We start from the raw sequence: 13,509 nt of genomic DNA on the forward strand, positions 1-13,509 counted from the left end.
TTCCAACGGGCAGGTAGTTGACCTCATATTATGGACCATTTCAGAGACAGGTGTTGGGGTTGTCAATGAGAATGTGGTGAAACTGCAGCTGGGAGGCTCAGTGTGAAGCTGAGAGACAGGTCTGAGTCTAGGGGTAGATTGTACAGTGAAACTGCAGCTGGGAGGCTCAGTGTGAAGCAGAGAGACAGGTCTGAGTCTAGGGGTAGATTGTACAGTGAAACTGCAGCTGGGAGGCTCAGTGTGAAGCAGAGAGACAGGTCTGAGTCTAGGGGTAGATTGTACAGTGAAACTGCAGCTGGGAGGCTCAGTGTGAAGCAGAGGGCAGGTCTGAGTCTAGGGGTAGATTGTACAGTGAAACTGCAGCTGGGAGGCTCAGTGTGAAGCAGAGAGACAGGTCTGAATCAGGGGGTAGAATAGACACTGAAGTAAATGCTCTTTATTTCGGATTTGGGGATTTGAAAAATGCATGAAATATTGTACTTTATTCAATGGAGTGGCTAAAACAGGAGTTTTTCTGGTGGTTGAACTAATTTCTTTACAACATAAATTATTATTCTGGGGTCCCCCTCACCATTATTATTCTGGGGTCCCCCTCACCATGATAATTATGGGGTCCCCCTCACCATGATAATTCTGGGGTCCCCCTCACCATGATAATTCTGGGGTCCCCCTCACCATGATAATTCTGGGGTCCCCCTCACCATTATTATTCTGGGGTCCCCCTCACCATGATAATTCTGGGGTCCCCCTCACCATGATAATTCTGGGGTCCCCCTCACCATTATTATTCTGGGGTCCCCCTCACCATGATAATTCTGGGGTCCCCCTTACCATGATAATTCTGAGGTCCCCCTCACCATGATAATTCTGGGGTCCCCCTCACCATGATAATTCTGGGGTCCCCCTCACCATTATTATTCTGAGGTCCCCCTCACCATGATAATTCTGGGGTCCCCCCTCACCATTATTATTCTGGGGTCCCCCCTCACCATTATTATTCTGGGGGTCCCCCTCACCATTATTATTCTGGGGTCCCCCTCACCATTATTATTCTGGGGTCCCCCTCACCATTATTATTCTGGGGTCCCCCCTCACCATTATTATTCTGGGGTCCCCCCTCACCATTATTATTCTGGGGTCCCCCTCACCATTATTATTCTGGGGTCCCCCTCACCATTATTATTCTGGGGTCCCCCTCACCATTATTATTCTGGGGTCCCCCCTCACCATTATTATTCTGGGGTCCCCCTCACCATTATTATTCTGGGGTCCCCCTCACCATTATTATTCTGGGGTCCCCCTCACCATTATTATTCTGGGGTCCCCCTCACCATTATTATTCTGGGGTCCCCCTCACCATTATTATTCTGGGGTCCCCCTCACCATTATTATTCTGGGGTCCCCCCTCACCATTATTATTCTGGGGTCCCCCTCACCATTATTATTCTGGGGTCCCCCTCACCATTTGCAATGAGATTAGTGTATGCTTTACATTCATACTCATGACAAATCTGCACTAATCAATCAACACATGCTTTCCTTTGGACTTCTGCTAGTAATATACAACAACAAACATCACCACATAGGTGCAGTGAAATGTGTTGTTTTACAGGGTGAGCCACAGTAGTACAGCATCCCTGGAGCAAATGAGTTCCTTGCTTAATTAAAGACACATCAACAAATCTTTCAGATGTTTTCCTGTTCCACTCTGGTATTCAAACCGCTCTAACCGTTAGGCTACTTGCCGCCCATTATTTTATTATTATGTGATGAAAGAAATAAAAAATAAAATAAACATCGATCTCAACTGCGTTACCAACTCCAGTCAGCAGATGGCGATGAGCGTCTTTCAGGCGACGCTGCCAGTGTGACGTATAATGTAGTGGACGGGACGTTCCTTCAACAACAACAGCTGGTCAGACACCTCGGTAGCTTTCTAGACAAAATAGTCGTTGTTTAGTTGCACCTGTGTTTTAAAAATGCGTATGTCTTATTGCTAGCTAGTTTCCCCATTTGATTTCATGTATACGGTGTTAGGTAGCTGGCTTGATAAATGAGCTTATCAATAGGCTAATGAACGCTAGCTAGCTAACATCTCCGACCATGAGTTCACTGAGCTGCTCTCCTCCTGATAAAGAAGAGGAGGTCTGCTGGACGGAGAAAGAAGATCTGGTGAAAGAGGAAGAGGAAGAGGAGGCTGTTACAATACAAAAACAAGTAGATGGTGAGTCTGTTACCATGAAAGAAGAAGAGAAAGACGTCTCAGTGAAAGAAGAGGAAGACGCGTTCAGAGTGAAAGAGGAAGAGGATGTTACAGTAAAAGAAGAGGAAGAGAAAGAGGAGGATGCAGTTTTTGGAGTGAAAGAGGAGGAGGAGGAGATGACTGTCACATTGAAAGAGGATGAGACAGGAGATCTGATTAAGACCCGTAAGTACTGTCTTAAAAACGGCAGCACAAACTCTTGTTGAACTGATGCGTGGTTTTAAAGCGACGTTCGACTGACTGTTTATGCTTGAATATGTTGTTTAATGTAGGAATTGAAAAAACTACACTGTAAGATGTGTATACCACCAAAGAGTGGGTCACCGACAACACGGTAACAATGGATTTACACGCAAAATCCCATCTTTAATGTCTCACAGAATGGACTTGCTCTTATCATGACTTAAATTACACTGTATTACATTGGAGCTCGATTCTATAGAGGATGGTTTTAGCGTCGTCCTGTTGTAGATATAGAGGATGTAGCGCAGCCCTGTTGTAGATATAGAGGATGTAGCGTAGCCCTGTTGTAGATATAGAGGATGTAGCGTAGCCCTGTTGTAGATATAGAGGATGTAGCGTAGCCCTGTTGTAGATATAGAGGATGTAGCGTAGCCCTGTTGTAGATATAGAGGATGTAGCGTAGCCCTGTTGTAGATATAGAGGATGTAGCGTAGCCCTGTTGTAGATATAGAGGATGTAGCGTAGCCCTGTTGTAGATATAGAGGATGTAGCGTAGCCCTGTTGTAGATATAGAGGATGTAGCCTAGCCCTGTTGTAGATATGGAGGATGTAGCGTAGCCCTGTTGTAGATATAGAGGATGGTTGTAGCGTAGCCCTGTTGTAGATATAGAGGATGGTTGTAGCGCAGCCCTGTTGTAGATATAGAGGATGGTTGTAGCGTAGCCCTGTTGTAGATATAGAGGATGGTTGTAGCGTAGCCCTGTTGTAGATATAGAGGATGGTTGTAGCGTAGCCCTGTTGTAGATATAGAGGATGGTTGTAGCGTAGCCCTGTTGTAGATATAGAGAGGATGGTTGTAGCGTAGCCCTGTTGTAGATATAGTGGATGGTTGTAGCGTAGCCCTGTTGTAGATATAGAGGATGGTTGTAGCGTAGCCCTGTTGTAGATATAGAGGATGTAGCGTAGCCCTGTTGTAGATTTAGAGGATGTAGCGTAGCCCTGTTGTAGATAAAGAGGATAAATCCATTTCAATTCAATCACGTTTTTGACAGCATCCATTTTGAGTATCCATAGTGTCCATAGAGTCCATAGATGTTTGTCCATGTAAGAAGTGGTCAGAAAGTTACTTTTTGGACCTGAATGGCAAAACATTCAGGAGATGTGGGGCGGCAGGTAGCCTAGTGGTTAGAGTGTAGGGGCGGCAGGTAGCCTAGTGGTTAGAGTGTAGGGGCGGCAGGTAGCCTAGTGGTTAGAGTGTAGAGGCGGCAGGTAGCCCTAGTGGTTAGAGTGTAGGGGCGGCAGGTAGCCTGTGGTTAGAGTGTAGGGCGGCAGGGTAGCCTAGTGGTTAGAGTGTAGGGGCGGCAGGTAGCCTAGTGGTTAGAGTGTAGGGGCGGCAGGTAGCCTAGTGGTTAGAGTGTAGGGGTGGCAGGTAGCCTAGTGGTTAGAGTGTAGGGGGATGTAGGGGCGGCAGGGTAGCCTAGTGGTTAGAGTGTAGGGCGGCAGGTAGCCTAGTGGTTAGAGTGTAGGGGTGGCAGGTAGCCTAGTGGTTAGAGTGTAGGGGCGGCAGGGTAGCCTAGTGGTTAGAGTGTAGGGGCGCAGGTAGTCCAGTGGTTAGAGTGTAGGGGTGGCAGGTAGCCTAGTGGTTAGAGTGTCCAGGTAGCCTAGTGGTTAGAGTGTAGGGGCGGCAGGTAGCCTAGTGGTTAGAGTGTAGGGGTGGCAGGTAGCCTAGTGGTTAGAGTGTAGGGGCCAGGTAGCCTAGTGGTTAGAGTGTAGGGCGGCAGGTAGCCGTAGTGGTTAGAGTGTCCAGGTAGAGTGGTTAGAGTGTAGGTCCATAGGTGTCCTAGTGGTTAGAATGTAGGGGAGCAGGTAGCCTAGTGGTTAGAGTGTCCATAGGGCGGCAGAGTAGTCCAGTGGTTAGAGTGTAGGGGGAGCAGGTAGCCTAGTGGTTAGAGTGTAGGGGAGCAGGTAGCCTAGTGGTTAGAGTGTAGGGGGAGCAGGTAGCCTAGTGGTTAGAGTGTCCATAGCAGGGTAGCCTAGTGGTTAGAGTGTAGGGGCGGCAGGTAGCCTAGTGGTTAGAGTGTAGGGGTGGCAGGTAGCCTAGTGGTTAGAGTGTAGGGCCAGGTAGAGTGGTTAGAGTGTAGGGGCAGCAGGTAGAGTGGTTAGAGTGTCCAGGGGCGGCAGGTAGCCTGTGGTTAGAGTGTAGGGGAGTAGGTGGCCTAGTGGTTCCATAAAGGTAGCCTAGTGGTTAGAGTGTCCATAGAGTGTCCTAGTGGTTAGAGTGTAGGGGGAGCAGGTAGCCTAGTGGTTAGAGTGTAGGGGGAGCAGGTAGCCTAGTGGTTAGAGTGTAGGGGGAGCAGGTAGCCTAGTGGTTAGAGTGTAGGGGGAGCAGGTAGCCTAGTGGTTAGAGCATTGGACTAGTAACCAAAAGATTGCAAGATCGAAACCCGAGCTGACAAGGTGAGAATCTGTCGTTCAGCCCCTGAACAAGGCAGTTAACCCACTGTTCCTAGGCCTTCATTCAAAATAAGAATTTGTTCTTAACTGACTTGTCTCGTTAAATAAATAATAAAAAATGTTCAAAGTTGACCCGTTTTGTATTCCCCACCATACCATGAGACATCCCATGTTTGAATCACTGGAATAGACAAACAGTTGAGTGTGATATAATTTAAAAGCTTACAAAAGGTTTGTTAAACTGTTTTATAACCCCCCCCTCCCAATTTTTAAAATATTTTTTATTACATTTTTTTACCTTTTTACCGTCAATTATCTAAAACGTGCAAAATCCATGTTGTAGTTTAGACCCTACTTGACATCATCTGAGGTCCATGTTGTAGTTTAGACCCTACTTGACATCATCTGAGGTCCATGTTGTAGTTTAGACCCTACTTGACATCATCTGAGGTCCATGTTGTAGTTTAGACCCTACTTTACATCATCTGAGGTCCATGTTGTAGTTTAGACCCTACTTTACATCATCTGAGGTCCATGTTGTAGTTTAGACCCTACTTGACATCATCTGAGGTCCATGTTGTAGTTTAGACCCTACTTTACATCATCTGAGGTCCATGTTGTAGTTTAGACCCTACTTTACATCATCTGAGGTCCATGTTGTAGTTTAGACCCTACTTTACATCATCTGAGGTCCATGTTGTAGTTTAGACCCTACTTTACATCATCTGAGGTCCATGTTGTAGTTTAGACCCTACTTTACATCATCTGAGGTCCATGTTGTAGTTTAGACCCTACTTTACATCATCTGAGGTCCATGTTGTAGTTTAGACCCTACTTTACATCATCTGAGGTCCATGTTGTAGTTTAGACCCTAATTTACATCATCTGAGGTCCATGTTGTAGTTTAGACCCTACTTTACATCATCTGAGGTCCATGTTGTAGTTTAGACCCTACTTGACATCATTTGAGGTCCATGTTGTAGTTTATACCCTACTTTACATCATCTGAGGTTCATGTTGTAGTTTAGACCCTACTTTACATCATCTGAGGTCCATGTTGTAGTTTAGACCCTACTTTACATCATCTGAGTTTCATGTTGTAGTTTAGACCCTACTTTACATCATCTGAGGTCCATGTTGTAGTTTAGACCCTACTTTACATCATCTGAGGTCCATGTTTTAGTTTAGACCCTACTTTACACCATCTGAGGTCCATGTTGTAGTTTAGACCCTACTTTACATCATCTGAGGTCCATGTTGTAGTTTAGACCCTACTTGACATCATCTGAGGTCCATGTTGTAGTTTAGACCCTACTTTACATCATCTGAGGTTCTAGTTTAGACCCTACTTTACACCATCTGAGGTCCATGTTGTAGTTTAGACCCTACTTTACATCATCTGAGGTCCATGTTGTAGTTTAGACCCTACTTTACATCATCTGAGGTCCATGTTGTAGTTTAGACCCTACTTTACATCATCTGAGGTCCATGTTTTAGTTTAGACCCTACTTTACATCATCTGAGGTTCATGTTGTAGTTTAGACCCTACTTTACATCATCTGAGGTTTCTGCCATTGGTTGAATACAGGGAGTCATTTCAATTATACACATATAATTCATAGAATAGACCTTTCAGACCATAGAATTCATAGAATGGACCTTTCAGACCATAGAATTCATAGAATGGACCTTTCAGACCATAGAATTCATAGAATGGACCTTTCAGACCATAGAATTCATAGAATGGACCTTTCAGACCATAGAATTCATAGAATGGACCTTTCAGACCATAGAATTCATAGAATGGACCTTTCGGACCATAGAATTCATAGAATGGACCTTTCAGACCATATAATTTATAGAATGGACCTTTCAGACCATAGAATTCATAGAATGGACCTTTCAGACCATAGAATTCATAGAATGGACCACTCAGACCATAGAATTCATAGAATGGACCTTTCAGACCATAGAATTCATAGAATGGACCTTTCAGACCAGTGGTGGAAAAAGTACCCAACTGTCAAACTGGAGTAAAAGTAAAGATTCCTTCATAGAAAATGACTCAAGTAAAAGTCACAGAGTGAAAGACTACTTGAGTAAAAGTCTAAAAGTATTTGGTTTTAAATATACTTAAGTATCAAATGTAAATGAAATTCCTAAAATATACTTTTAAGTATAAAAAGTAAAAGTATAAATCATTTCACATTCCTTATATTTAGCATTTCTTGTTTTATTATTTTACAGATAGCCAGGGGCGCACTCCAACATTCAGAAGTCATTTACAAACCATGTATTTGTCAGATCAGATGCAGTAAGGATGACCAGGGATGTTCTCTTGATAAGTGTGTGAATTGGACCATTTTTCTGTCCTGCTAAGCATTCAAAATGTAACGAGTACTTTCGGATGTCAAGGAAAAGTACTTAGGTAGTACTTTAAAGTATTGTTACTTAAGTACTTTGCACCTCTGCTTCAGACCACTGCAGTACATCATTTAAATTGTAATGAAATTTACATTTTAACTTCTAATTACTACCACAAAGATGGCCGCCGGTCCATCCATCCGTTGAATGTCAACTTAAATGGTCCTCTCTATTCTGTTTATTTCTATGATTTCAACAGGTTTCCTATGGAGGATTGACAGTATAATTTATATATATAATTTATAACAGATATTCCCATTCAAGTCCAACATTCTCTGATGTGTGGACCTCCAACCATCTTTGTGGTTTGCTTTGGAAGTCGAAAATGTACATTTTATGACCATTTAAGAACATATTTCGACCAAAACATGACGCCCATGAGAACAAGATTGGATTTGGAGCTCTACATCATTTGTTTTTAAAATCTCACCAAGTTTACTTTTAATGATGTAATGTTGTGAAAACTGACCTCAGGTTGTAGTCTAGATTAAACCTCATAGGAAGACAGTTTTATCATGTGGAGGTTTCATTCAGGCCTCTCTGTTTAACTAAATACTCTGTTTGTCTTTGGCAGGAGAGAGACCAGACTCTCACTCTGACAGCGGGAAGAGTCCTTCAGGGGAACCAGACCCAGAGACGCCCAAACCAGCCAAACGACATCACTGCTCGCACTGCGGAAAGAGTTTTACTAAGTTACGAAACCTAAAAGAGCATGAGAGGACACACACAGGAGAAAAGCCTTTCCAATGCTTCCAGTGTGGAAACAGTTTTAGTCAGTTAGGGAGCCTGAAAATACACAAGAGAATACACTCTGGAGAGAAGCCTTACCACTGCTCCCATTGTGGCTTGACTTTTACCTGGTTAGGGAGCCTGAAGTCACACGAGAGAATACACACAGGAGAAAAGCCCTACCACTGTTCCCACTGTGGAAAGAGTTTTAGGTGGTTAGAAGGCCTGACAAAGCATGAGAGGACACACACAGGAGAAAAGCCCTACCAATGCTCCCACTGTGGAAAGAGTTTTACTCAGTTGGGGAACCTGAAATCACATCAGAGGATACATACACCGGAGGAGAAGACATACCACTGCTCTCAGTGTGGAAAGACATTTTCCCAGTTAGAGGACCTGAAAACACATGAGAGAATAGAGAGGCTGTGTTCTGACTTGTGTTTTTGACCTGAGAATTTTGTGTTTTTGGTGAAATCCTATTGTTTATATGAAATCATTAACAAAATAGACCTACTTTTGTTTAAATTTTCATCTGGAGACCTGATCATGTCTAAAATCAAATCAAAATATTTTAAAATATGTATACACAAAAAAATCTTATTAGCTTCGATTGATTGGATGCAAAATGTAAACCCTATGATGTTGTTTATTATATTATTTGCAAAATGTAAATGATTATATCAGTAAGTAGCCTTCCAGAACAGCTCCTAGAAACAGGAGCCTTGTCTTGTCTGATCCAGAACAGCTCCTAGAAGCAGGAGCCTTGTCTTGTCTGATCCAGAACAGCTCCTAGAAACAGGAGCCTTGTCTTGTATGACCCAGAACAGCTCCTAGTAACAGGAGCCTTGTCTTGTCTGATCCAGAACAGCTCCTAGAAACAGGAGCCTTGTCTTGTCTGATCCAGAACAAATCAAAGTTTATTTGTCACGGGAGGTAATACAACAGGTGTAGTCGACCTCACAGTGAAATGCTGAATACGACAGGTGTAGTAGACCTTACAGTGAAATGCTGAATACAACAGGTGTAGTAGACCTTACAGTGAAATGCTGAATACAACAGGTGTAGTAGACCTTACAGTGAAATGCTGAATACAACAGGTGTAGTAGACCTTACAGTGAAATGCCGAATACAACAGGTGTAGTAGACCTCACAGTGAAATGCTGAATACAACAGGTGTAGTCGACCTCACAGTGAAATGCTGAATACAACAGGTGTAGTAGACCTTACAGTGAAATGCTGAATACAACAGGTGTAGTAGACCTCACAGTGAAATGCTTACTTACAGGCTCTAACCAACAGTGTGATTAAGTAAAAAATTGGTATTAGGTGAACAATAGGGTTAGAGGGCACTGGTTAGTCGGGCTAATTGGGGTAGTATGTATAGTTAAAGGGGCACTGGTTAGTCGGGCTAATTGGGGTAGTATGTATAGTTAAAGGGACACTGGTTAGTCGGGCTAATTGGGGTAGTATGTATAGTTAAAGGGCACTGGTTAGTCGGGCTAATTGGGGTAGTATGTATAGTTAAAGGGACACTGGTTAGTCGGGCTAATTGGGGTAGTATGTATAGTTAAAGGGACACTGGTTAGTCAGGCTAATTGGGGTAGTATGTATAGTTAAAGGGACACTGGTTAGTCGGGCTAATTGGGGTAGTATGTATAGTTAAAGGGACACTGGTTAGTCAGGCTAGTTGAGGTAGTATGTATAGTTAAAGGGGCACTGGTTAGTCGGGCTAGTTGAGGTAGTATGTATAGTTAAAGGGGCACTGGTTAGTCGGGCTAATTGGGGTAGTATGTATAGTTAAAGGGGCACTGGTTAGTCGGGCTAATTGGGGTAGTATGTATAGTTAAAGGGACACTGGTTAGTCGGGCTAATTGAGGTAGTATGTATAGTGAAAGGGCACTGGTTAGTCGGGCTGATTGGGGTAGTATGTATAGTTAAAGGACACTGGTTAGTCAGGCTAATTGGGGTAGTGTGTATAGTTAAAGGGCACTGGTTAGTCAGGCTAATTGGGGTAGTATGTATAGTTAAAGGGGCACTGGTTAGTCGGGCTGATTGGGGTAGTATGTATAGTTAAAGGGACACTGGTTAGTCGGGCTAGTTGAGGTAGTATGTATAGTGAAAGGGGCACTGGTTAGTCGGGCTAATTGGGGTAGTATGTATAGTTAAAGGGCACTGGTTAGTAGGGCTAATTGGGGTAGTATGTATAGTTAAAGGGACACTGGTTAGTCGGGCTGATTGAGGTAGTATGTATAGTGAAAGGGACACTGGTTAGTTCGGGCTAATTGGGGTAGTATGTATAGTTAAAGGGACACTGGTTAGTCAGGCTGATTGGGGTAGTATGTATAGTTAAAGGGGGACACTGGTTAGTCAGGCTAATTGGGGTAGTATGTATAGTTAAAGGGGCACTGGTTAGTCAGGCTGATTGGGGTAGTATGTATAGTTAAAGGGACACTGGTTAGTCGGGCTGATTGGGGTAGTATGTACATCAATGTATAGTTAAAGGATATATGCATATATGATAAACAGAGAGTAGCAGCAGCGTAAAAGAGGGGTTGGGGGTGGGGGTATTGTGTCATCATGGGGTATTGTGTCATCATGGGGTATTGTGTCATCATTGTGTCATCATGGGGTATTGTGTCATCATGGGGTATTGTGTCATCATGGGGTATTGTGTCATCATGGGGTATTGTGTCATTATGGGGTATTGTGTCGTCATGGGGTATTGTGTCATTATGGGGTATTGTGTCATTACTGGCTATTGTGTCATCATGGGGTATTGTGTCATCATGGGGTATTGTATCGTTACCGGCTATTGTGTCATCATGGGGTATTGTGTCATCATGGGGTATTGTGTCATCACGGGGTATTGTGTCGTCACGGGTATTGTGTCATCATGGGGTATTGTGTCATCACGGGGTATTGTGTCATCATGGGGTATTGTGTCATCATGGGGTATTGTGTCATCACGGGGTATTGTGTCGTCACGGGGTATTGTGTCATCATGGGGTATTGTGTCATCGTGTCATTATGGGGTATTGTGTCATTACGGGGTATTGTGTGTAGATTGATGATGAGAAAAATGTATTTAATCTATTTTAGAATAAGGCTGTAACGTAACAAAATGGGAAGGGGTATGAATACTTTCCGAATTCACTGTGTATTTCAAATAGTATGTTGAAACAATGTCGAAATAAACATGTCTTCATTTTCACACAGTCAGAAACTATAAATAGATGTCTACATTTTACAATCAATTAGTAAAAAGAGATCCTCAAATATCACATTCATTAGTAACTATCCATTGTTTTGCAAAGTTGGTTCCTGTTCGTATTTGGTCAAACAGAAACACTCTGATGATTGGTTGACCCAATAGAACCTTCCACAATTTCAGCCAATGGCTGTAAGTTACAGCTGGGGAGGAGGAACTGTGTGCAGTCGACTGTCTGCAATTGACTTTATGATCTTTGATCATATGTTTTTTTTTTTTTTTTAAGTTCATGTAGGCGCAAGATGGACATTTTTTATCCCCATAATGCATCACAATTTGAAAAGGCGGTGACTTGACGAAAGTGATCCGCTCGAACGAGCCCATTGCCATAACATGTGCAAATACCTGTCCAAGCATTGTAAACTCAGTCAGGTGTCAGCAACGTCTGAGCAGAGAAACGCGCCCAAAGACTGCAGGTGGGGGCATTTAAAGAGCTAGCCCCAACCCTTTTCATGTGAATGAGATGGACTGAGGTGTGGCAACCAATAATGCTGTGTTCGTAACCAAGTGGGAGGTCGGGATTTTTCAATTGTGAAGTAGTAAATACCAGTTGAATGGCCATTCATGTGGATTTTTTCCCCAGTCGTATGTGGTAAATTCCCACTTGGTTATGAATGCAGCGCACTGATAACTAACCCCAGATGTGTCATTGGCGTTGTTTCCAATGGGAACAAAGTTGTATCGTGCCTCACATTCATCACACATGACATAGGTATCATCTTGCTCTTTCAGCACTTCAGCAAATCTTTCCCAAACTTCACTTTTGTGACCCTCCAGTCTCTTTATTTTCAACTCTCCATTTCGCAGATTTTCTTAATAAATTAATAAACAATTGTCTGTTTGTTTGACTGAATGACAAAATATTGCTGATGTGAAGTAGTGTAATTTTATTTAACTAGGCAAGTCAGTTAAGAACAAATTCGTATTTACAATGACGGCCTACCAAAAGGCAAAATGCAGGACGGGGGATAGAAAAAATATATAGGACCAAACACATCACAAGAGAGAGACAACACAATCCTACAACACAACACTACATAAAGAGAGACCTAAGACGACAACATGGCATGGCAGCAACACATGACAGCAGCACAAGGCATTATACAAACATTATTGGGCACAGACAACAGCACAAAGAGGAAGAAGGTCGAGACAACAATACATCAAGCAAAGCAGCCATAACACTGACAATTGACGTTATATTGTCAAGATTGGAGTTAACTCCCTAACTAGGTATTAATTTATGAACATTTTATTAATTAAGCAGACTCATATCAAACAACTCTGGCGTTGCGTGCGCCATGCTTTATCAACTGAGCTACACGGAACTATTCTACCAGTATATATTCATAATGTACATATTCATATGTAGCTATAGGTCTGCATAGACGAAAGCATTGGCTGTAAAAAGTCAGACAAAACATATTTGCTCATCGTTAAATGAATAAACAATGTAGTGAATATTTTTCTAAACTGCGTTACCCATTCCAGTCAGCTGACTGCGATGCGCGACCTTCCGTTGGTGACATCATATCTAGTGGACCAACACGACACCGGAAGCTGTTTCAACAACACGGATACTGACTCATTCAACCATCTCTTTAGCCTGGTAGCCAACATACAACCGAAAACATTAAAGCTCTTTCGACCATTTTTGTGTATATTGTTCTCGGTGTTTTAACACACCTATCTACTATTTAACTTAAACGTAACTTACTTGTTCAATTTACAAATGTGTTGATTATACTTAACCTAAGCTAATCGTTAATGCTAGCTAGCGCACCATGAGCTCTCCAAGCTACTCCCCTCTTGCTAAAGAAGAGGTCTGCTGGACGGAGAAAGAGGGTCTGTGGCTGAACATTGTCGTGAAAGAAGAGGAGGAAGATGTTTCAGTAAAAGGAGAGGAAGAAGCTTTCAGAATGAAAGAGGAGGAAGAGGAGGCTATCAGTATCACATTGAAAGAAGAGGAAGAACCTTTTGGAGTGGAAGAGGAGGCGATCTCAATAAAAGAGGAGGAAGACGCTTGGAGAGATGAAGAGGACACTGAAGATCTGATTAACACCAGTGAGTACTGTCTTAAAAACATGTCCAGAAACTCTGCAGTTGTTGAACTAATGTGTGGTTTTAAAGCCAAAGGGACATTACACGGAAATGTGCTCCTCACCAGAACCCCAAATATAAGCTTGTA

General features: G+C 42.9%; 1 protein-coding gene across 17 annotated transcripts; it reads left to right on the forward strand.

Annotated features, from left to right (window-relative positions):
- Positions 1 to 1,890: 1,890 nt before the first annotated feature.
- LOC127918072 (zinc finger protein 239-like) lies at positions 1,891 to 10,399 on the forward strand. 17 transcript variants are annotated; one of them, XR_008098718.1, is made up of 4 exons: positions 1,891 to 2,428; positions 7,899 to 9,607; positions 9,746 to 9,837; positions 10,157 to 10,399. XR_008098718.1 is itself a non-coding variant. In XM_052501267.1 (2 exons), the coding sequence occupies exons 1-2, from the start codon at positions 2,104 to 2,106 to the stop codon at positions 8,498 to 8,500; spliced, it is 927 nt and encodes a 308-aa protein (XP_052357227.1). In that variant the 5' UTR covers positions 1,891 to 2,103; the 3' UTR covers positions 8,501 to 10,399. The 17 variants fall into 17 exon arrangements, 1 of the variants encoding a protein (XP_052357227.1); XR_008098720.1 differs by having other exon boundaries at positions 7,899 to 9,470; XR_008098706.1 differs by having other exon boundaries at positions 7,899 to 10,110.
- Positions 10,400 to 13,509: the final 3,110 nt, after the last annotated feature.

This window comes from Oncorhynchus keta, unplaced genomic scaffold (assembly GCF_023373465.1).
Source record: "Oncorhynchus keta strain PuntledgeMale-10-30-2019 unplaced genomic scaffold, Oket_V2 Un_contig_13038_pilon_pilon, whole genome shotgun sequence".
Taxonomy (NCBI): Eukaryota; Metazoa; Chordata; class Actinopteri; order Salmoniformes; family Salmonidae; genus Oncorhynchus; species Oncorhynchus keta.

What these genes read in the sequence shown, in the direction of transcription:
- LOC127918072 (XM_052501267.1), top strand. Translation starts at nt 2,104, where the DNA reads ATGAGTTCACTGAGCTGCTCTCCTCCTGATAAAGAAGAGGAGGTCTGC. An exon ending in AGGAGATCTGATTAAGACCC is followed by an intron (nt 2,429 to 7,898) that starts GTAAGTACTGTC and finishes TGTCTTTGGCAG; the next exon opens with GAGAGAGACCAGACTCTCAC.